This window comes from Panthera onca, chromosome E1 (genome assembly GCF_046562875.1).
Source record: "Panthera onca isolate mPanOnc1 chromosome E1, mPanOnc1 haplotype 2, whole genome shotgun sequence".
In the NCBI taxonomy this organism is placed as follows: Eukaryota; Metazoa; Chordata; class Mammalia; order Carnivora; family Felidae; genus Panthera; species Panthera onca.
In genome coordinates this window covers 56,392,371-56,416,169 of record NC_138352.1, presented here as the reverse complement: position 1 = coordinate 56,416,169, position 23,799 = coordinate 56,392,371, and the positions used below count along the sequence as shown (strand labels likewise).

At 39.2% G+C, this 23,799-nt stretch overlaps 2 protein-coding genes across 2 annotated transcripts; both read left to right on the top strand.

Annotated features, from left to right (window-relative positions):
• The first annotated feature begins 4,876 nt into the window (after positions 1–4,876).
• Positions 4,877–10,119, top strand: LOC132687674 (keratin, type I cytoskeletal 27). Its single transcript, XM_060646120.3, has 8 exons — positions 4,877–5,588; positions 6,320–6,402; positions 6,768–6,924; positions 7,204–7,365; positions 7,451–7,576; positions 8,938–9,155; positions 9,585–9,634; positions 9,750–10,119. The coding sequence occupies exons 1-8, from the start codon at positions 5,175–5,177 to the stop codon at positions 9,890–9,892; spliced, it is 1,353 nt and encodes a 450-aa protein (XP_060502103.1). The 5' UTR covers positions 4,877–5,174; the 3' UTR covers positions 9,893–10,119.
• Positions 10,120–17,119: 7,000 nt separating this feature from the next.
• KRT26 (keratin 26) lies at positions 17,120–22,960 on the top strand. Its single transcript, XM_060647844.3, has 8 exons — positions 17,120–17,573; positions 18,043–18,125; positions 18,509–18,665; positions 18,788–18,949; positions 19,035–19,160; positions 19,761–19,978; positions 21,476–21,543; positions 22,592–22,960. The coding sequence occupies exons 1-8, from the start codon at positions 17,145–17,147 to the stop codon at positions 22,744–22,746; spliced, it is 1,398 nt and encodes a 465-aa protein (XP_060503827.3). The 5' UTR covers positions 17,120–17,144; the 3' UTR covers positions 22,747–22,960.
• Positions 22,961–23,799: the final 839 nt, after the last annotated feature.

Genomic DNA, 23,799 nt, shown 5'->3' with positions numbered 1-23,799 from the left:
TAGGCTTTTGGGATATACAGCTTTAAGTGGTGGTCTCAAGTTCAGCTATGACACTTGGTCAGGTCCAAATATTATTCCTCAACGGAACTCTTAAGCAGAAAATCTGTTTCTGCTCTGGGTATATTTCTAGGATGACTCGAGCTTTTGTGTTTGCTCACCACTCATATTTCAGCTATATGTGTTTTCTCTTTTTAAATGACTTCTTTTCTTTTCTTTTGAGCTTAGATATGAATTTAAAAGACATTTTACAATAATTTATTCAGCATTAGGATATTTCATCTAGTCTTATTTAACTGCTAGACATGGAGATACTATGGTGTCTATTTTTTTTTAAGTTTATTTATTTATCTTGAGAGAGAGAGAGAGAGAGAGAGAACATGAGCCAGGGAGAGGGGCAGAAAGAGAGGGACAATCTCAAGCAGGCTCCGAGCTGTCAGCACAGAGCCCAACATGGGGCTGGATATCACAAACCATGAGATCATGACATGAACCAACATGAAGAATTGGACACTTAACCAACTGAGCCACCCAGATGCTCCCCACAGTCTATATTTTAAACTGGACTCTGTATCAACTTTGTTTGTAAATTTTACAATAAAACCTCTGTACCTTACAATGAAACTTGGGGTTCTTTTTTTCTTGGTTAGTTTTAAATGAATTTTTACTTTTTACCAAAGTAATGAGTGTACTTTGTTTTAACAGTCAAATCATGCTAAAAGTAAAAACAAAAGACAGTAGTGTCCTTTCTCTCCCTTCTTTTACCTCAAGCCCTGATTTCCACAGGCAACCACTTAAAACTCGTTTAGCTGCTCCTTGTCATCTTTATCTCTATATTTTAAAATGATATGCATTATTCAATATTTCTTGATTTATTGGTTGTAGATATTATATATTGTGCTCTTAAAGGAAGGTTGAGAGTTTTGCCTTTACTACCTTCCTTCTTCTCCTAATATAGTTATACCATAATATTTGGTTAAATCAATGTTCGGTATCTTCATCATTATGACTAAGTAAAGATCGTTCGTTATTGTGTTGAACAGTATACACCATGTTTTCTTGGACAACTTTTTGCTCTTCATGCAAGCAATATTTTTCTAACATTTTTACTAGCCAAGTTTCCTATACATCTTAATCTCTCATACTCTTTCTTACATAAACAAAACCACCCATCATTTTCATGTATCCCTGGCAGATCTCACACTCAGAATCTTCCCATCTTGTATTTTTTCTTTCAACCTAGTACCCAGCCATCATCAGGGATGTGCACTCAGTGCACTTGTACTGGGACCCCATTTCTTGGATTCTAAGCTTTCCCTTATCTTGTTCATTTTCCCTTCTAGTGGTTTTCTGACAAAGTGTGTAAGGGAGGTAAATTTTTTGAGAAATTTCATGTCTGAAAATATTTTTATTCCACCCTCATTCATGATTAATTGTCAATGTAGAGGATTTTAGGTTGGATATCACTTTTTTTTTAATGTTTATTTATTTTTGAGAGAGGGAGAAACAGAGCACAAGTAGGGGAGAGGCAGAGAGACAGAGAGACACAGAATCTGAAGCACGTTCTAGGCTCCGAGCTGTTAGCACAGAGCCTGACGTGGAGTTAGAACTCATGAACCGTGAGATCGTGACCTGAGCCGAGGTGGGACGCTTAACCAACTGAGCTACCCAGACACCCCGGATATCATTTTCAAGTAGAATTTTGAAGGCATTCTTCCTTGGAGTCATGACTTCCAGGGCTGTTGACAATTTCAGAGCCATGCTGATTTCCACATCATTGATTGTGTTCTCTTTTCTTCCGGTATTTTAAGTGTTCTCTTTTCTCTCCGTGGTTCTCTGAAATAAACTGAGCACATGCTGTGTGGCAGTTCTTTTTCACTTATTACTCATAGTTCTTGGTGGCCTCTTTCAACTTAGCAGCTAGGTCCTTTAGATATGAGTAGTATTATAGAATATGTTTATAATATAATTTCTTCATCATGTCTTCTTTCTCTCTTTCTGATTTACTTAAGGTTGTTCTTCTTGGACTAAGCCTCTAATTTTCTAATCTTTTCTTTTATCCATCTTTTTGTCTTTTGTCAACAGTTAGGGAGATTTTTTTTAAGCTTATCTTCCAACTCTTCCATTGAAGTTATTTTGGAAGTTATTTTTTAATTCTGAAAGCCCTTTTCTTGTGCTGTTCAATTTTAATGGTACTGTATTCATGTTTCAAATATGCAATATTTTTGTTACTTCTAAGGACATTAATGATAGGTAGTTTTATTTTGTTTTTTAAGTTTTCTTTCAGCTTCCTTTATTATCTGTTTCCCAAGTGCCATTTTTCTGTTTCTTTCTTTGAATCTTTGTCTTTCATGTTGAAGTGTTTTCCATTGTATGGTGTTCTGAAATTCTGCTCATCTTTAAGAGTAAAGCCCTAAATATTTGGAGGCTGTGTGTGTGTGTGTGTGTGTGTGTGTGTATCATCACTCCAGAGTGGTTGTGCAGTAAGCATTCTTTGGTATATTCAAGTATCTGCAGGTATTTTCTCTAGAACTCTTCAGGTATCCTGGGGAAGAATCTGACAACTAGAAATGGCTCCCTAATTTGCAGGGGCTAATGCAAAATGAAAATGTCAGGTCCCTTGTTCAAAAGTCAGGAAAAAGTTCAGTGAGAGATACTAAAATATGAATATTTTTCTTTAAAAACATTGTATTACTTATAACATATAATAGAGGTTTAGTAATACAGATGTCACATAATCTTACAAATTACAAAGAAATAACATTTTTGATGTCATAATTTTATGTAATACAATAGGGTATGCTGCTTTATTAATATGATTTCTTGATCAATCAGCAGATTTTTCTGGCTTGCTTTTCTGCAAATTCACTTATTAGGTCATGAAAATTTATATTTTTACCAACCTCATTTTCAACCTCTATAATTGAAAGCGATGTCCGTTGTTCTTGGCAAATGCAAGATCTCAAATAATCTCAAATGGAGACAACAATAGGAGCAAATACCAAAAGGAGGGAAAGGAGAAGAGCAGTAAAATAAAAGAATGAATAGGTCAGGTAAGTACAACCTACCTCAAGAAGAAACACATGTCAGGCAAAGGAGCTTTATCTAGTTTATAGTCCATGGATTTTAAACCACGTTTTTAAACTCACAGAAACACAAGTCATGTCTCCACCTTAGAAATGGCAGCTCAGCGAGAATGAACTTTGCATTGATCACACAGCCAGGAAGTTGCAGAACTGGGATACAGATGCTGATATATCTGAATCCAAGAGCCCACATTCTTTCAATTACATGAATGGTGGTGTGTTTTAGGAATGGTGCCTTGACTTCCTGATCTGCCTACTGACCAGGACAGAGAGGAAAAAGACTTGAACCAAAATCCAATAATTGAACTGAAAAAAAATGATAGTGAAAAGAAAATAGAAGAGATAAATGCTTCAAGAGACACTGCAGAAGTACGTTCAGTTGGACCTAGTAATTTGTTGGATGTGAACTGTTAGAAGATGACAAAAATTAAAGATTTCTTAGCAATCTTGAGCATGAGTCAGAGTAATTCCACCAGTAAGTAATGAAAAAAGGTACAAAAGACAAAGTCTGATGACAAACTTTGATATGACAAAGTGTGAGTGTTGAACTAGAAGTCATGACAGAGCCTCTCAGTAGAAACGTCTGCTGGGCATAGTGAGGCCCAGTGGGTCTAGAATGGGGCAGAGGCCAGCGCTAAAGATGTATATTTAGAAACCATTCACCTAGAGCCAAAACAACAAGAAGAGATAACAGCACCAAAGGAGAATGTGTAGGAAACAAGAAGACCAAGCACAAACCTGTAAGGAATGACAAAATTTAGGGCACAGACACACTGAATGAAAGAAAGAACAGGAGCAAACAGAAATATTCTAATAGAAGTATTCCCAGAAGGCAATTGTTCAGAGCTCAGTAAACCTGGGGTGGTCAGTATCAAATGTGCCTAAGATAGTGTAGGAGAATAAACACAAGAAACACTGACTGAATTGGAGATGTGGGATAATTAGCAATCTTTAAGAGTTAATTTCAATAAAGTGCTGGGACCAAAATTCAGGAGTGAGTAGGAGGAGAAGAGTGGAGGAAGTGAATGCAGAAAATTTTTCTAGAAATAATGAAAGGAAGATGGGTGTCTGGGTGGCTCAGTCAGTTAAGTGTCCAACTTTGGTTCTGGTCATGATCTCACGGTTCATGGGTTTGAGCCCTGTGTTGGGCTCTGTGCTGACAGCTCAGAGCCTGGAGCCTGCTTCAGATTCTGTCTCCTTCTCTCTTTGCCCCTCCCCTGCTCACACTCTGTTTCTCTCTCTCTCAAAAATAAATAACATTAAAAAAAAAAAAGAGAATGAATGAAATGAAGAAATGTAAAAATGCAAGAAATCTAGAAATAGAAAGGCCACATACAGACCATAGTTTTAGTCTTTTCATTTTAAAGATAAGGAAACTAGGCCCAGAGACGTTAGCTAACACCTTTATTTAACCTGGGTGGCAAAAGAGCTTAGACAGAAAACGAGTAAAAATGAAATGGTAACTCAGGAGGGATAAGGATCAAGGAAGACTTTCTGTTGCCAAATAAGAGTCCATTTAATTCCTCAATTTTCATTTAAGACCTGGCCTCCTTCCTCTAGTACCATGAGCTCATGATCTTGAAATTATTTTCAATACATCTGAAAGAAAGATCATATTATCCACTGAAAACCATGACTATGATGCCTCGCATGCTGGAAAAATATATGATGTTGTTGGTTTGAGCAGGGGAAAGAGAAATTTGTCTATCACACTTTTTTATTCTTAAAGGAGTTGTATAGTCCTGAAACCTGGAGGACAGGAAGGATTGCTCATACTAAATTTGAAATGCATCACTATAATAATCTTGATAATACTCCTCCCTGTCCTATTTTGGAGATAACAAATAACCCCAAGGTAACTATCCACCTACAGAAATGGACACAGTAGGGTAAAGGCGTTCATTAAAAAAAAAAAAAATCACCCAATTATGAATAATTCAGGATGAGCTGGCAAACACCATTTTGCTATGAGCAGCAAAGTTCATCAAGAAACACCCTGATAATGCGTATATAAAGACAAGCTCAACTGTTTGAGCAGAACATTTGCCATCGAAGCTTCACCCCAGGAACAAGCTCTCCAGCCTGGACATCATGTCTGTGCGCTTTTCTTCTGCATCCAGACGGCTTGGCTCTAGCGGGGGAGTGGGCTTTGGGGCTGGAAATGCATGTGGTGTGTCAGGCATTGGAAGTGGCTTCTCTTGCGCTTTTGGGGGCAGCTCACCTGCAGGAGGCTATGGCGGAGGGCTCGGAGCGGGGACGGCCTCTTGTACTGCCTTCATGGGGAACGAACACGGCCTCCTGTCGGGCAACGAGAAGGTGACCATGCAGAACCTCAACGACCGGCTGGCCTCCTACCTGGAGAATGTGCGTGCCCTGGAGGAGGCCAACGCCGACCTGGAGCAGAAGATCAAGGGCTGGTATGAGAAATTTGGGCCTGGTTCCTGCCGTGGTCTTGATCATGATTACAGCAGATACTTCCCAATAATTGATGACCTCAGGAACCAGGTAAGAAACACAATGTTGTGAGGGTTAGTTAATACCCCAGAGAGTATTTAGCCACACGAGCACCCACAAACGTGTATGCTGTTACACACAGCAGGGCTTTGCTCTCAGCTTCTAATTTTCAGAAGTTCATTATTAATATTAAAAATAATTTATTAAAAAATTTGTTAATGTTTATTTTTGAGAGAGAGAGAGAGAGAGAGAGAGAGAGAGAGAGTCACAGTGTGAGCAGGAGAGGGGCAGAAAGAGAGGGTGACACAGAATCTGAACCAGGCTCCAGGCTCTGAGCTGTCAGCACAGAGCCCAACACAGGGCTTGAATCACGAGCCATGAGATCATGACCTGAACTGAAGTTGGAAGTCCAACCGACTGAGCCACCCAGGCACCCCAATATTAAAAATAATTTATATTAAAATTCTAATCTCCGAACATGGCTCACCCATACCTGGTATGAGGTATGCATGTTTATGCTTTTTGTGATATGAAAATATCAAAAACTGCCCAATGTTTCCTGCTATTTATTTATAAGTTTTTCCATAGAAAGGATTTTTTTAACAGGTGGGGTGAAGTGGTAAAAGAGGCCAGACTTACTTTCCCGTTTCCAAAAGAATCATCTTATTATTAGACACAGAATGCCAGAAAGATTACTATAATTTCATAGGTGACTTTATTTCAAGGGGATGTGACATTTTTAGATTTATTTCCTCACTCTTAACTAACTCTCCATTTATCAGATAATTTCTGTAACTACCAGTAATGCCAATATTATCCTGCAAAACGATAACGCAAGACTAACGGCTGATGACTTCAGGCTAAAGTAAGTAAAGCTGAAGAGAAACCAAAGAAGGTTATCTCAACATTCCCCCCACCCCTTTAATTTAGGCTATTGGAGGTCACCTAACTTGTTTGCTTTTGCTTCTTTGTTTTAAACCAAATGCGTATAAGAATGACCAGCTGAATGGGAAATTTAGGAACTTACACAAGTGAATGTTAAGATCATATGAAAGATTTTCGAGTGTTCCTATTCTTTTGCTTCAAAGAAATTTGTTCATTGCATTATGGGCAGTCTAACGGAAATTTTGAGTAGATTTTAACAGTTCGACCTCAAAGCACGGTTGGAGTTTTATGATGACCTAAAAAGTGATGGGACTAAGGTAATGCAGGTGTCTACTATTTCCTAAGGTTTGAAAACGAACAGGCCCTTCACCAGAGCGTTGACGCGGACGTCAGCGGTTTGCGCAGGGTCCTGGATGAGCTGACTCTGTGCAGAACGGACCTAGAGATCCAGCTGGAAACTCTGAGCGAGGAGCTGGCTTACCTCAAGAAGAATCACGAGGAGGTAGGTGCTCCGTCTCCCCCGATTCCACAATTCGCCTCGCTCCCAAAATTGAAAAATACATGTCAGATGACGAATCTGATGTCTGACGTCAATATTCCAAAAGGAATTTGTCGATTTCTCCCTATGGTTTAGACTGTTTGAAATGTTCCTATCCATCCGCCCCCAAAGAAACAAACTTTTTTAAACAAAGCAAAACAAAACACTTCTAATCTTCTGCATCCTGGCTTGTCTAGTTCCTTTGAAAATACTCAGCTCCTAACATGGTTACCTTTCTTTTAGGAAATGAAGGCCCTGCAGTGCGCGGCAGGCGGGAACGTGAACGTGGAGATGAACGCGGCGCCCGGGGTGGACCTCACGGTCCTGCTGAACAACATGCGGGCCGAGTACGAAGACCTGGCCGAGCAGAACCGCAGGGACGCGGAGGCCTGGTTCAACGAGAAGGTGAAACCCCTTGGGGGCGCGCTTACCAGGCCCTGAGCGCTGATGCAAGGCAAGCTGTACCCTAACATGCTCCCCAACCTTGCAGAGCGCTTCGCTGCAGCAGCAGATCTCCGACGATGCTGGTGCCACCACCTCAGCTCGGAATGAGCTTACGGAAATGAAACGTACTCTTCAGACTCTGGAGATTGAACTTCAGTCCCTCTTAGCAATGGTCAGTAAAAAGTACAAAAAAGATTTGTTTCAGAAATTGAGGTAAAAATCAGAAGAGTGCTTCTTCTACGTGATATTACTTAGTTTTGTTTTTATCCGTTAATGACCGTGCTTTGAAATAAGACACCTTTGCATTTTGCCCAGCAGAACCCCTCTTTGCCTGGAAAGTATACCTAGATGCTCATAATTATGAAACATTAGAAATTAGCAAGTACAATTCTTTTGAGGTGCCCGTAAAAGAAAAGCGTTTTTACACTGAGTCTTCCCTCCTAAGGCAAAAGATCAAAAAGCATTCTCCATGGAGTGCAAAAATACCTTTTCACCTCTCCTAGCTTCCTCATCTAGCATTCCTTTGGAACACTTAATTAAGAGTACTTACAAGTTCCATCTTAGGTGGCATAAACAAGAAGCAAAGCAGAGGCGGGAAGGTTGCCTATAAAGCTAAACAGTCATGATAATAATAGTAACCTTTTCATTAAGGCCCAGCACTTTCCCCCACAGGAATCCACAATAACCCTAGGGCTTGGGCAGGGCAGACTTTATAATTCATGTCATTATTTCCAAAAGAACAATCTAAGATTCAAAGAGTCTCCCCAGAGTCCCCCAGTTGAATATGAAGGAACCAGAACTTTCTCTCCAGATTTCCTAGCTCCCAACCTCTATACTTTTTCCACTATGGCAAGTAAACAAACCTTTAGAGTTGATCCACAAAGGAGGGTATGAATGTATGTGAAATTGGGACTTTGCAAAAAATTCTTGCAGAAGAAAGAGTAAGACACTCTTATCTTCATCCCATGTAAAACTATAGCAGGCATCCCTCTTTAGGAGAGACCCTATATAAACCCATTTGGATTCACAAGCTGATGAGTCAAACCATTCAAAGATTTAAAAGGTCATTCTTTCCTTTGGGTCATTTTACTTCTGGAAAGTTCATGCATTTCACTAGGGGATTGTCTTTTAATAGAAGAGCTAATCTCCATGAGAGGAAGCTGTTACATGATTAGAAACAAGGCAGCTAATTGTCTGAGAACTTTTTTCCTGGGGAATGTGGCAAATTGTGCCAGACTCCACAAGCATAGGCTATATTGGTGGGGTAGAGGGATCTTTACACTGTGCCCTATGAAGAAACAAGTTCATCTTTGCTAACACTCCTGGACATGAGTGACATTCACCACCAACTGTGTCATTCTCAAACACAACAACAGTATGACGATTAATATTGAACAAGGGGGACTCTTTGGGGTAAATATGGTCATTTGCATTATGTAAGGATAACTCTTTTAAATGTCTCTTAAGTGCTCTGCCTGATTCTAAAACAACATTGTGACATTTTCTACTGAACTGTGTCTTACTGATCCTCAGAAACACTCCCTGGAGTGCTCCCTGACCGAGACCGAAGGGAACTACTGCACGCAGCTCGCCCAGATCCAGGCTCAGATCGGGGCCCTGGAAGAACAGCTGCACCAGGTCCGAACCGAGACGGAGGGCCAGAAACTGGAGTACGAGCAGCTGCTCGACATCAAGGTCCACCTAGAAAAGGAAATTGAGACCTACTGCCGCCTGATAGATGGAGAGGATGGGTAAGTACCACTTCCAGTGAGAAAACATTTTATCTTAAGGTTATTGATTTTTTTTTGAAATCAGGGATAAAGTATTTATGACCCATGTCATGTGTACATAAACTCCTTCTAGTGTTATTTAGAATCCAGATATCTCCCATCTTTTTTTTAAAGTTTATTTATTTTTGAGAGAGGAAGGCAGAGAGAGAGCACAAGCAGGGAAGGGTCAGAGAGAGAATTCAAGCACACTCTACACTGCCAGTGTGGAGCCCCATGAAGGGCTCAAACTCATGAACACTGAAATCATGACCTGAGCCGAAATCAAGAATCACACTTAACAGACTGAGCCCCCCAGGCGTCCCCAGAGATCTCCCATCTTAAATCCTTGTTTTACAATTTCCTCAGCAAAACAGAGTGAAATAATTAATGCAAGCTCTCTTATTTTTACAGCTCTTGTGTTAAATCAAAAGGCTATGAAGGACCAGGAAATCAAAGAAAAGGTAAACAAAAGCTGTGTTAAGCATCCGGTATTTACTTGTATGTTTCAAATTATGAGTTAATTATTTCCCCTTTATGAATTTGATAAATTCTAACAATTCTTATGTGTCATTTTAGACTCATCTAAAACCACCATGGTTAAAACGATTGTTGAAGAAATAGATCCTCGTGGCAAAGTTCTCTCATCCAGAGTTCACACTGTGGAAGAGAAATCCACCAAAGCCAACAACATAAAGAGTGAACAGAGGGTGCCTTCCTGAACCCCCAAAGAAGAGCCCCTAAATTAAAATACCAACCTGAAGCTAGGTTCCTAAGTGAAAGCCCTCTTATTTTTCTGCTTTTCTTCCAGTGACTTAAGAACCTATTTTTAGAATTGTAGCATTTCTTTGGATTTCTCTCTGGTGGTGTTTCAATAAAAACTCTTCTTGTTGCAAGACATCTTCACTGGTTGTGGCCAATCTTTGCATTTTAAACATACCCCAGATGGGAGCTGAATCTTATTTTTAATTTCTTCTGTTTAATTCAGTGGCCTTCACAAGTTAGGAGTAAGTTTAACAGGCAAACTGGTTGGAGTCTTTTTCACATCTCTGTAAAATTTTAAATCTTTCTCTTTCCATCTATAAACACTTGTTATGCACACTTGCTAAGTGCTGGCAATGAGAATAAAAGTGTATAAAATCTAATCCCTGAGTGCAACTTGCTCATAGAGTGGAAATAAGAAATTGAAGAGCCAAATACATCCTTAAAATAACAACAACAACAAACTGTAAATGGTGATATTTGAAGGTAGAATGGAAAAGAGAGAGATGTAGGAACTAGACAGGGCAAAAGTGGAATTCTGCAACACAGTGTTTGGCCACAAAACACGTCTTAACAAACTGAAGAAGACTGAAACTGTATCAGGTGTCTTTTCTGGCCACAGAGTATGAAACTAGATATCAATAACAGAAGGACAATTGGAAAATTCAGAAATATTTAGAAACTAACTAAGACATTTCTGAACAACCAATGGGTTAAAGAAGAAATTGAAAGGAAAATTAAAAAAAAATCTTGAGACAAATGGACATGAAAATATAATATACCAAAACCTATGGGATGCAGCAGAAGTAGTACTTAGAGGGAACTTTCTGGGATAACCACCCATATCAAGAAAGAAGAAAGTTCACAAATAAACAATCTAACTTCACACATCAAAGAACTAGAAAAAGAAGGAGAAATTAAGCCTAAAGTTAGCAGAAGGAAGGAAATAATAAAAATTAGAACAGAAATAAATGAAATGGAGACTAGAAAAGAAACAGATAAGATCAAGAAGACTGAGAGTTGGTTTTCTGAAAAAATAAAATGGACAAATCTTTACTAGACCAACCAGAGAGAGAGAGAGAGAGAGAAAAACTGAGAAGGAGAAAACACTTCCAAACTCACTTTACAAAAGGCCAGCATTACTCTTATACCAAAACCAGACAAAGATGCTACAAGAAAAGAAAATTATAGGCCAATATCCCTGATGAACTTAGATGCAAAAATCTTCAACAAAATTCTAGCAAAACAAATCCGACAGCACATTAAAAGAATCATACACCATGATCAAATGGGATTTATCCCTGGGATGCAAGAATGGTTCAGCATAAACAAATTAATGAATGTGATACACCACATTAACAGAAGGAAGGGTAAAAATCATGTGATCATCTCAAAAGATACAGAAAAAGAATTTGACAAAACTCAACACCTTTTCGTGATAAAAATGCTCAACAAATTAGGTACAGAAGGAATGTAAGTCAACATAATAAAAAGGCCATATTTGACAATACCACAGGTAATAACATAGTCAATGGTAAAAATAAACTGAAAGCTTCTCCTCCATGTCAGGAATAAAACAATAATATTCATTCTTGCCACTTTTATTCAATACTGGAATTCCTAGCCAGAGCAATTAGGCAAGAAAAAGAAATAAAAGGTACCTAAATTGGAAGAGAAGAAGTAAAATTGTCTCTGTTTGCAGATGACATGCTCTTATGTATAGAAAACCCTAAAGACTTCACCAAAAAACTGTTATAACTAACGAATAAATTCAGCAAAGTGGCAGGATACAAAATCAACATAAAAAATCAGTTACATTTTTATACACTTAATAAATTTTTCAAAAAAGAAAATTAAGGGGCGCCTGGGTGGCTCAGTCGGTTGAGTGTCCAACTTCAGCTCAGGTCATGATCTCACAGTTCATGAGTTCGAGCCCCGCATCGGGCTCTGTGCTGACAGCTCAGAGCCTGGAACCTGCTTCAGATTCTGTGTCTCCCTCTCTCTGCCCCTTCCCTGCTCATGCTCTGTCTCTCTCTGCCTCTCAAAAATGAATAAAACTTAAAAAAAAAAAAGAAAATTAAGAAGACAATTCCATTTATAGTAGCATCAAAAAGAATAAAATACTTGGAAAAAAACTTAACTCTGGAGATGAGAGACTTATACACAGAAAACTACAAAACATTGATTAAAGAAATTAAAGCACCCACAAATAATTGAAAGACATCCCATGCTCATGAACTGGAAGAATTAATAATGTTTAAATGGCCATACTACCAAAGCAATCTACAGATTTAATGCAATCCCTATCAAAATCCCAATGGCATTTTTTATCATAAACAGAAAAAGGAATCCTAAAATTCATATAGATACACAAAAGAACCTTAATAGCTAAAGCAATTTTGAGAGAAGACAAATCACACTTCCTGATTTCAAAATATATTACAAAGCTACAATAAATAAAACAGTATGGCAGACATAAAAATGTGGAGAAATTAGAATCCTTGAGCACTATTCATAGGAATGCAAACTGGCATAGCCACTATGGAAAACAGTATGACATTTTCTCAAAAAGTTAAAAATAGAATTACCATACGATCCAACAATTCCACTTCTGGGTAAATACCCAAAAGAATTGATTGCAGGATCTTGAAGAGATATTTGTACATCCATGTTAAGAGCAGCATCATTCATAATAACTAAAAATGTAGAAGCAACCCAAGTAACCATCAATGATGAATGAATAAGCAAAATGTGGTATAAACATACAATGGAATATATTCAGCCTTTGAAAGGAAGGCAGTCCTGACACATGCTTCTATATGGATGAAATTTGGAAGTCTTTATGTTAAGTAAAATAATTCAGTCACAAAAAGACAAATACTGTATGATTCCACTTATATAAGGTACTAGAGTAGTGGAATTCATAGGGAGAAAAAATAGAATGGTGATTGCTAGGGGCTGGGGGAGAAGAGAATGGGGAGTTATTGTTTAATGGGTATATTTAAGTTTTACAAAATGAAAACAGTTATAAAGATGGATGGTGGTTGCACAATATTATGAATGTATTCAATACCACTGAATTGTATGCTTAAAAATGGGTAAGGTGATAATTTTATGTTCTGTGTATTTTACCACAATAAAGAGAGTAGAGATCCCAGAAATATATCCACATATATATGGTCAACTTATCTTTGACAAAGGGGACAAGGATACATAATGGGGAAAGGGTAGACTCTTCAACAAATGGTGTTGGGGGGGCGCCTGTGTGGCTCAGTCGCTTAAGTGTCCAACTCTTTGTTTCGGTTCAGGTCATGATCTCACGACCTGAGAGTTTGAGTTTAAGCCCCGCATCAGGCTCCGTGCTGGCAGTGCGAAGCCTGCTTAGGATTCTCTGTCTCCCTCTCTCTCTGCTCCTCCCCTACTCATGCTGTTTCTGTCTCTCTCAAAAATAAAATAAAGCTTTAAAAACATGTTTAAAAAAATGGTGTTGGGAAAACTGAATATCACACGTAAAAAGAGGCCCATGTGAAAGTGGCCCCTATCACATACTATACACAAAAATCAACTCAGAATGGATTAAAGACCTAAAAATAAGACCTAAAACAATCAAAGTCCTCAAACAAAACATAGGAGACGAGATTGGGCGTGTTCACGGTGATATGGCCATAGACATAGGAGAAAGTTCCTTGACATTGGTCTTGGAAATGATTTCTTAAAAGTGACACCAAAATAAAAGGTAACAAAACCAAAGTATATGCAGGACTTTTTTACATAACTTCCGGGAAAGAATCAGTAATAGTGATACCCAGCACTTTAAACTCTATTCTAAGCCTCATTTTATTCTCAAAACAACCCTATAAGATAGGTACTGTTAATTATGCTCTTTTTATACATAAGGAAACTAAGGCAGAGAGTGACTGGCTTTCTCAAGGTCACACAGCTAATAACTGGAATTGCTGGAATGCTAATCCAAGCAGTCTGGCTCAGAGTCTGTGTGCTTCACTCTAACATAATACCGTAGTATTGAGAACCTCAGGATTCCACAAGGAATCCTTCCTTCTACTGAGGGAAGGGAGGAAAAATCTAAATGCATTCTAACTCCAAACAGACAAAGATTAAGCCGTCATCAGAGTCCTTTACAAGGAGGTAAGGGACCCTGCAGAGTGGCTTCAGATATTGTCTGATCTCATTCCTCAGGTCCAATGTTCACCTCAGAGCAGAGTGGGACTATCAAAACCAGGGAAGCCATTCTGTGGGAAGAATTAACACACCAGAATCTGATTCTTGGGATACCTGGGTGGCACAGTAGGGTTGAGCATAGGACTCTTAATTTCAGCTCAGGTAATGATCCCAGGGTCATCGTGAGATCAAGCCCCACGTTGGGAGTTGGACTCTGTGCTGTGCATGGAGCCTGCTTGTGGCTCTCTCTCTCTCTCTCTCTCTCTGCACCTCCCCCACTTTCTCTCCCTCTAAAAAATAGAAAATTTAAAAAATTTTAAAAAGAAACTGATTCTCCAAAAAACTATTATCACTATAAAACAAACGTCATTCACGTTCAAGAAAAATACTGTTCCAACTTGGATAACAGAAATGTAGAATGTAAATTTTGAACAACATCAAAAGATATTGAAGCATGTTTGAAACTAAACACTAAATTTATCAGGGGCAAAATTAGCATAGGATCATTAGAGTAAGATAATGTGATGAACGTCTTTATCTTGAGGTAAGCAGACATCTATGCTGCATAACTTAAAGTTTAATTTAATGCAATTATTTTCGAGTACCTAGAATATGCACATTATATAATGAATGTTCTAAGGCCTAACAGAATCTCAAGAAAGGGTAATGGTATGTGTTTCTTGCCATGAATACAATAACACTCTTGAGGAAGAAATGTATGGATAGAAATGGCCTAGAGAATTTGTTAAGTCTACCCCCACTTCTGGAAAGGACTAAAGCATACCTAAACTTTTGTAGCAAGTATTCGTGTAGAGGAAATCTATGATTAAGAAAAGTCAAGGGGTGCCTGGGTAGCTCAGTCGGTTAAACATCCAACTTCAGCTCAGGTCATGATCTCACGGTTTGTGGGTTTCGAGCCCCATGTCGGGCTCTGTGCTGACAGCTCAGAGCCTGGAGCCTGCTTCGGATTCTGTGTCTTCCTCTCTTTCTGCCCCTTCCCTGCTCATGCTCTGTCTCTCTCTCTCTCTCTCAAAAATGAATAAACATTTAAAAAAAAAAAAAGTAAGTCAAGAGATTTTCCCTGATGAGCAAACAGATGACAGTGTTTTCAGGAGTTAAGCATCATACATTCCAGTCCTGCTTTGTGATCTGTGTTGGCACTTAGCTTCACAGCCAACTCATCCCCAAAATGGTTCTAATAATATATGCCTAACTTGTTCTACAAAAGATTACAAGTTAATTCGTATTTATAAGATATCTAGAGATAAGTAGATTATGTTAATAATACTTTGTGGCCTCACAATACCTCTTATCCAAGACACTAAAGACTTATAAACTATTACACTGACCCCATACTCTGTTTCTCTTGTTTTATTCATGGGACATTTGGGCAAAAGATTAAAATGGTTACCAGGTCACAAAAAAATCAAAAACAAGTCTCTGAATACCAGCTGCACCTCCTATCACACATTGTTCTAAACCTGTAGCAATGGGCTGAGTTACAGTTTTATATTATCTTAAAATATTTTGGTCAAAAAAATCCATGTGTTGTGGCCTGCCAGATATTCTGTATCTTTCAGGAGCAATAATTTTGGGTGTTTTTCAAAGTATCTGATATGCACAGCATTGAAAAATCTCATCCAGGGGGCTCCTGGGTTGGTCAAACATCTAACTCTTGATTTCAGCTCACGTAATGATCTCACAGTTCATGAACCCAAAGCCTGTGTTGGGCTCTATGTTGTTGGCAGGGACCCTGCTTGGAATTCTCTCTCTCCCTTTCTCTCTGCCCCTCCCCCACTCACGCTCGTATGCATGCTCTCTCTCTCTCAAAAATAAACATTAAAAAAAATCTCATTCGGAAAAAATTACTGTTTCTAAACGATCTAAACCCATAATCAGTAGCCAATTTGTAGCATTATAAGTTATAGACACCTGACCCTGTCTGACATGTTCGTTTTATTATAATAATTTAAATAATTAACATCTACAAAATGTTTGTGCCCTTCAGACTGCTTTATAGTCATTAATTATCAGAACTGCTCAACATTCAGTGTTAGTATTTTCATTTGCCTTGCGGGGAAATGAAGCACAACCATATGGGATAACTTCCCATGGGTGTCAAAGGAAGAGAATGAAGAGGCTCCTTACCTATGACAACTAATTTTCCATCTCGAGTACGATAATCATTGGTTTTCTAGGTAGGGATGAAAACACACCTCTCCTTCAAATATTTTACTCTGTATTCATCAATAGGAAGTTCAGTTCTCAAAATAATTCTTTTTTTTTTTTAATGTTTATTTTTGAGACAAGAGAGACAGAGCATGAACGGGGGAGGGTCAGAGAGAGAGGGAGATACAGAATCTGAAGCAGGCTCCAGGCTCTGAGCTGTCAGCACAGAGCCGGACACGGAGCTCGAACCCACAGACCGTGAGATCATGACCTGAACCAAAGTCAGAGGCTCAAAAAGTATGGCAGGATTTCTATTATTTCAGTTTTCAACTTAAAAAATCAATTAAAAAAACCCGACTATCAACAGATCACTGTATACTGCGAGTACCTCTTATTAATAAGAAAGGAAATGTCCAGTAAAGCATGAATAATAGAAATACTCCATAAACATTCTCAGGACAAAAGCCGTAGACATTTCTCGTGTGAATTATTAATTCTTTATTGTCTAGGGGGGAAAAAAAAACACTAGACTCTCTTCCAGAAGTCAAAAAAAAAGAGATATGGGTACTCATATTTAATTTTGACCTTTGAAACTATGATTTAGTATTACTCGACCTGGTACCTTTTTCATAGACCAAGATATCCTGGGGGCACTTTTCTACCTACAGACTGGACCCTATTAAAAATCACCCAATTATGAAAAACAACAATTAGGGAGCAAGTAATATTTTATTACAGCTTGAAACAGTCAAGACTGAAATGACCTACAGACTCCTATAAAAGGCCAATGGAGATCCCGGCTATGGATGGTGTACTTTTGCTTCGCTCCTCGCTGAGAAAGGGTCGCTCCGCTATATTATTGCCATGTCTTTTCAACTTTCTGGTGGCTCCAGGCGAGTCTGCTCACGAACTGGCCCAGGGCGGCTGTCTGGTGGAGGTCCAGGTTTCGGGGCTGGGAACGTATGCCGTGGGTCTGGAGCCGGGAGCAGCGTTTCTTTTCCTCTTGGGAGCACTTCTTCCGGTGGAGGTTTCTGTAATGGTGGTGGGGGCTTCTCTGCTGGTTTTCTTGGAAATGAGCATGGCCTCCTTTCCGGGAATGAAAAGATGACCATGCAAAACCTCAACGACCGCCTGGCATGCTACCTGGACCACGTCCGAGCCCTCGAGGAGGCAAACGTAGACCTGGAGCAGAAAATCAAGGCCTGGTACGAGAAATACGGGCCCGGTTCTTGCCGGGGTCTAGATCATGACCACACGAGATATATCTCAGTCATTGAAGATCTTAAGAGACAGGTAAGAAATATAGATTTGCATACTTTTATGAGACTCTAGGTGTATATACACTAAAAAAAAAAAAAAAAACAAAATATAAAATGTGCTTAAAATTTTTGCATGATGTAGAATTTGCTCACTCTCCATTCCCAGTGCTTAAAGCAGTAAGTGGGAAAAAAAATTGTAGTATTAAAAAAAAAAATCATAGACAAATAGTTTCAAAATGGACATAATTGCTTTATTGATCTTATATTTGGCTCATATTTTTTGATCAAGAGAAATAAAAGTATCTGTGATTGTAAAAGCTTACACTTTGGCTCTTAAGCTCTGGACATTCATTATCTGAAGATAAAGCCAGATTCCTTTAATGTGGAAAAAATGATACTAAAATAGATACTTGATGGGTTGAGAAGATTAAGAATCACATTTAAATTCTGGACTCTCCCTCGACTTTCAGCACTTAGCATTTTGCACAATCTACCCTATTCAGGTTATTTCCATGGCCACCTGTAATGCCAGCATTATTCTGCAAAATGACAATGCCAGACTGACTGCTGATGACTTCAGGCTGAAGTAGGTGAAATAACGTAATTAATTGTAATAAAGGTAAATACGACCATTGGAGTAAAAAACAGACCTTTTGCTTTAAAAGCCAACATGTTTTTATGACATCAGACTAAATCCCTGAAGAAATTAAATGCACCCTTATAAAAAGAGCGATCATAAATTTTAAACATTTTAATTCAATGATTAAGCACATTGGATGATAAAAACTCTGAATAAAGAACTCTTCCAAAATATTCATTATAAATCAGTAGGGATTCCAATTTGCCTATGCAATAAGCCTCAGGAGCATGCATAGAACATCCTATCCTTCATTATACAACATGTTGGAAACAGTTATGCTTTGCAACTGCCTACGGTTACAATTCTCAAGCGCTTTAATAACCTTTCAGGTATGAAAATGAACTTGCTCTACACCAGAGTGTAGAGGCCGACATCAATGGTCTTCACAGGGTTATGGATGAGCTGACCCTTTGTACAACCGACCTCGAGATACAGTTTGAAACGCTCAGTGAGGAATTGGCATACCTTAAAAAAAATCACGAGGAGGTAAGGGACCCTGCAGGGTAGCTTCAGATGTGACCTGATTTCAGTCCTCTGTCCACTTCAGAGCAGAGTTGGACTATCAATCAAAATTCTTCCTTGAGTGTTAAGACTGATCCTTTTTCCAGGAAATGAATGTCCTACAGTACGCGGCTGGGGGGGATGTGAACGTGGAGGTGAACGCAGCGCCAGGCGTGGACCTAACTGTCCTGTTGAACAACATGAGGGCCGAGTATGAGGACTTGTCTGAGCAGAACCGCAAAGACACGGAGGCCTGGTTTAATGAAAAGGTACATCTGTGGCCAATCACAGACCAAGGGCTTGGTCAGTAGACCATCGAGCCGCTCACTAACCCTTCTGATGATTATGCTACAGAGTGCCTCACTGCAACAACAGATTTCTGATGATTCAGGAGCAGCCACCACAGCCAGAAATGAGCTGATGGAGCTGAAACGCAATCTGCAAACCTTGGAAATAGAACTGCAGTCCCTCGTGGCCATGGTTCGTAGGAGTCACCATTGATTTGAATGAGTGTGTGTATATGTATGAACAAACACACATCTAACTAACTATATATAACTAATTACATATAACCAAAAGTATAAAATGTGGTAAATGTAGTAAATAATAAGAATGTTGTCCATAAAACATTACTCCTTTTTTAAGTTTATTTATTTATTTTGAGAGAGAGCGCATGTGCACAAGCAGGGGAGGGGCAGAGTGAGATGGAGAGACAGAGAATCCTGAGCAGGCTCCACACTGTCAGCACAGAGCCCAATGTGGGGCTCGATCTCACGAACCACGAGATCATGACCTGAGCCAAAGTGCAGAGTCAGACGCTTAACCAACTGAGCCACCCAGGCGCCCCCCATAGACTTCTGACTCACCAATCCCAAAGTTTAAAAATTAAACTTTCTCAATGGAGAGAAAATGTTTGTTTGAAAAACAAACAAACAAACAAAAAACCCCTGGCTAATGCAGATTTTCAACTGAAAGGATTTAGACCTCATATAAATGCTTCTTTCCACCTTGAGAATGTTTTAAATATGAATGCACTGTTTATCTACTGTCCATGCAAGCCTGGCTTTATTCTTCTTCCAGAAACATTCGTATGAATGCTCCCTGGCTGAAACTGAAGGTAATTACTGCCTCCAGCTCCAGCAGATCCAGGACCAGATTGGGGCAATGGAGGAAGAGTTGCAACAGATTCGCACAGAAACAGAAGGCCAGAAGCTGGAGTACCAACAGCTTCTAGATATCAAAATATTTTTAGAAAAAGAAATAGAAACGTATTGCAAATTACTAGATGGAGAAGAAAGGTAAATACTAACTTGTGAAAAAAAATTAATCTCACGTCCACTGGGTTTGCTCGGTATCACATGTGTGCCAGTATCATATTCTAGAATTTCCTACTCTAAGGATCATACCCACTGTGGTCTTGGGAATTTATTACTGCATCCAAGTGAAATGAAAACAAGCAGCCATGTGTAAGCCAAATCAAATATCTAAGTACATAAAGGGTGTGTATCTGTATTTTTTTTTAATTTTTTTTAACGTTTATTTATTTTTGAGACAGAGAGAGACAGAGCATGAACGGGGGAGGGGCAGAGAGAGAGGGAGACACAGAATCGGAAGCAGGCTCCAGGCTCTGAGCCATCAGCCCAGAGCCTGACGCGGGGCTCAAACTCACGGACCGTGAGATCGTGACCTGAGCTGAAGTTGGCCACTTAACCGACCGAGCCACCCAGGCACCCCAAGGGTGTGTATCTATAATAACAGGACATCTAAATACCGAAGGTTAAACAATTCCTATACTCCAAGTGGAAAATTGCCTTCTATGATTTACTGGGGGAGCACATGTCCCATAACAACACACTCTATTTTATTGTTACTTCACCAGTTACCACACGTGCACCCTGTCTTAGGTGGGTTATTACGTTTTCATTTGAAAGAGGAACAATGACGACTTCATTGGAGAAGTGATCATAGCTTGTTAGCCAAGAGCAATAGCCCTGGAATCGTAGCCCTGGGCACACCTCACACCACTGGGTGAATTTGAACACATAGCTTAAACTCTTTAAATCCCAGTTTCCTTATTGGTAAGATTGTGAGAACACCAAAACCACACTCTTTACTCTTGACCATAGCACTTCACTATGTAGGTGAAGTGCTCATGAGAGTGGCTTGCACACAGAAGGGGACTTGGTAATCAGTGGCTATTACCAAATGCTTGCCTGTGGTCACACCGGGAGTCAGTTCTATCTCATGCATCTTCCAAGGCCAGTGTCAGTCCTCTACAATTTATTCTCATAGGAACTCAACAGTGATGCTCCCTCCTTCAAACTAAGGGCTCATTACACCGTTCATTATTCACTTCTTTTACTACATCTTTCATGCTGTTTTCCAGACAACTTCTTACATGCATGTACTTTATTTTCAATGGTGTAAACTGTGTCATCACTCTACATTTTCTATAGCAGCTAGCCCAGCGCCTTCTGCATTGTGACACCCCAAACATGTTCATTGGCCAGGTGATTGACTGAAAAGTCAGAGTGAAAACTTGTAGTCCCCGGATAGGGAGACAAAAGAGAAAATAGCTGGTCACAAGGGAATTTCTTATCGTAAACATTTATTTAATTTCCTCCTTCAGTACATTGAGGTCATGAGAGGCTTACTTATATGTCTCTTAGGCATAAGAGGAATTTAATTTTGTGGAAACTAGAACACCAAAACTTTTATTCCCAATTCATAGGTATTTATGAGCTTCCTTGTGAAAGAAAAAAAAAAAAAGCAACAATTTACTCTTCTCTTCACAGAAAAAGCAAGTCCACATGTTACAAATCAAAAGGACGTGGGCCAATACATTCCGAAAATCAAGTCAAAGGTACAGAAGGGTTTTTTTTATTTTTTACTTGGTATAAATCTTTTCGAAAGCAGCAGTTTTAATAAGTCACTTATTTGTACACTAAATCAAATTGTTTCTAAGATTGGGGTGCCTTGGTGGCTCAGTCGGTTAAGCCTCCGACTTGGCTTAGGTCACAATCTTGCAGCTCCTGAGTTCGAGCCCTGCGTCAGGCTCTGTGCTGACAGTTCAGAGCCTGGAGCCTGCTTCAGATTCTAGGTCTTCCTTTCTCTCTGCCCTTCCCCTGCTCATGCTCTGTCTCTCAAAAATAAATAAACATTAAACAAAATTTTAATTAAAAATATAAAAAATTGTTTCTAAGGTTACATGTAGCCAATGAAGGAATCAGGGGTCGTTATGGAAGTTCTTAATGTTTGTATTTTATATTCTTGTAGAAGAGATGTGGTCAAATTATAAACTTACTGAAATGGGGACTCAGTCTCCATTTTTCTTACCTAGGACCTATTATTTTCCCAGTTTCAATGCTTTGGTGGAAGAGCTACTTTATTTTAAACCACAAAAAATAGGGCAGGTTGGTATTAAAAAGAAGACATTACTTGCTCCAGGCCAGTACCTGCCTGACACTTAGGTTGTTCACACTCTTAAACACTCATTGTTCTAAAAACAGTGGCAAGTATAAGGCAGTTCTGGGCCTCGCATAGGCTTCAAACACAGTATTATATCTCAATTTACTGCAAACTTACAAACACTATTTTTATTTTTGAATTTTTTAATGTTTGTATTTGACAGAGAGAGAGAGGGAGATGGAGTGCAAGCAGGGGAGGGGCAGAGAGGGAGGGAGACACAGAATCCAAAGAAGGCTCCAGGCTCTGAGTTGTCAGCACAGAGCCCCATGGGGGGGCTCAAACCCACGAACCATGAGATCATTGCCTGAACCGAAGTTGGACGCTTAACAAACTGAGCCACCCAGGTGCCCAACAAATACTACTTTTAAAAGCCTACCATGAATGACTAAGTATCTTTCAACCCGTTAAGAATGAGTACTAGATTTGCATTTATTTTATTTTAGACTCAAAAGAAGAAATTGTCGTCAAAACAGTGGTTGAGGAACTAGATCAACTTGGCAATGTCCTTTCCCTGAGGGTCCACTCAGTTGAAGAAAAATCCTCCAAAATAAGCAACATTACAATGGAGCAAAGAGTACCTTCTAAAGCACCAAAGTGAGAAAACAAGTTATGAAGAAAAAAAAAAAAAAAAAAGCCTGCCTCTGCAGAATCCCATTGACTAAATAACCCAAGGAAATAATTTATTTCTGTTCTTAAAAAATGCAAGGGCTAGAATTTGGTTTCCTTCTCTACTCTTCTTTTTCTCATGTTCTTTCCATGTAATCTTTCTGAGAAGTAGGAGAAATCTTGCTCCATCTCAATGTTTTGTTTCTATCACAGGGGACTTTTTTTTTTTTTTTTGCCATTCATTAAAAATGTTTTCTGTTGCAATTTTTTCTGATGAGTCTGGTGCTTTTGAATTTCTATGGTTGATCCTAATGTGACAGATCTAAGGATTCTCTGGTAAAATAAAGTGCCTCACACAGTCACATTTACTTCAGTTCATGACAAGATAAGTTGGAAAGAGCACTAACCCTAATCTCTGGTCCCAAATCTGTCCCTGATCCGCTACGTGAGTGAGTAGATGTCCTTGGGTTTCCATGGATGGGAAGAAGAGTGTCCCCATTGATCACTGGGATTTGCTCACCTTTTAATGGCTAGCCTGCATGGGCGATCAGTTAATGTTAGTTTGTTGAATCTGAATCTGGATAGCTGTTTTTCCATTTTGCAGCACCTTCATCTGTCTGCTCCTACCACAGTGGAGAAAGCCTATTGTTTCAGAATGGTGGAAGAAGCCTCAACAACAACAACAACAAAAAAAAAACATGTTCAAGGAACTAACTGACCCCATAGAATCCAGGAAAGATTCAGGACTTGGAAGAACCAAGTAGGATGGTGGACCAGGCTGAAGGCAGGGATATTGACAGGTGAATTTACCATGACAGTAATGATGCATAAGCCTCAGCGTCCCTCATTAGCACAGGAAGGGCCCTAGAATTATATCTGTATAGCCATTTTTGTAAAATTTGTGCAAAACTAAGATAATTTTAGCACCATTGGTTAAGTCTGCTATCTCTACTCCAATTTCTCCTCTATCACTTTCCCTCATGTCTGGGGGTGACCTAGCATGTCTAAGATGGGTGACCATACAATTTATTATATAAATGTAACA

What these genes read in the sequence shown, in the direction of transcription:
- LOC132687674 (XM_060646120.3), top strand. Translation starts at nt 5,175, where the DNA reads ATGTCTGTGCGCTTTTCTTCTGCATCCAGACGGCTTGGCTCTAGCGGG. An exon ending in TCAAGAAGAATCACGAGGAG is followed by an intron (nt 6,925 to 7,203) that starts GTAGGTGCTCCG and finishes CCTTTCTTTTAG; the next exon opens with GAAATGAAGGCCCTGCAGTG. An exon ending in CTGATAGATGGAGAGGATGG is followed by an intron (nt 9,156 to 9,584) that starts GTAAGTACCACT and finishes TTATTTTTACAG; the next exon opens with CTCTTGTGTTAAATCAAAAG.
- KRT26 (XM_060647844.3), top strand. Translation starts at nt 17,145, where the DNA reads ATGTCTTTTCAACTTTCTGGTGGCTCCAGGCGAGTCTGCTCACGAACT. An exon ending in GCTGATGACTTCAGGCTGAA is followed by an intron (nt 18,126 to 18,508) that starts GTAGGTGAAATA and finishes ATAACCTTTCAG; the next exon opens with GTATGAAAATGAACTTGCTC. An exon ending in TTCCGAAAATCAAGTCAAAG is followed by an intron (nt 21,544 to 22,591) that starts GTACAGAAGGGT and finishes ATTTTATTTTAG; the next exon opens with ACTCAAAAGAAGAAATTGTC.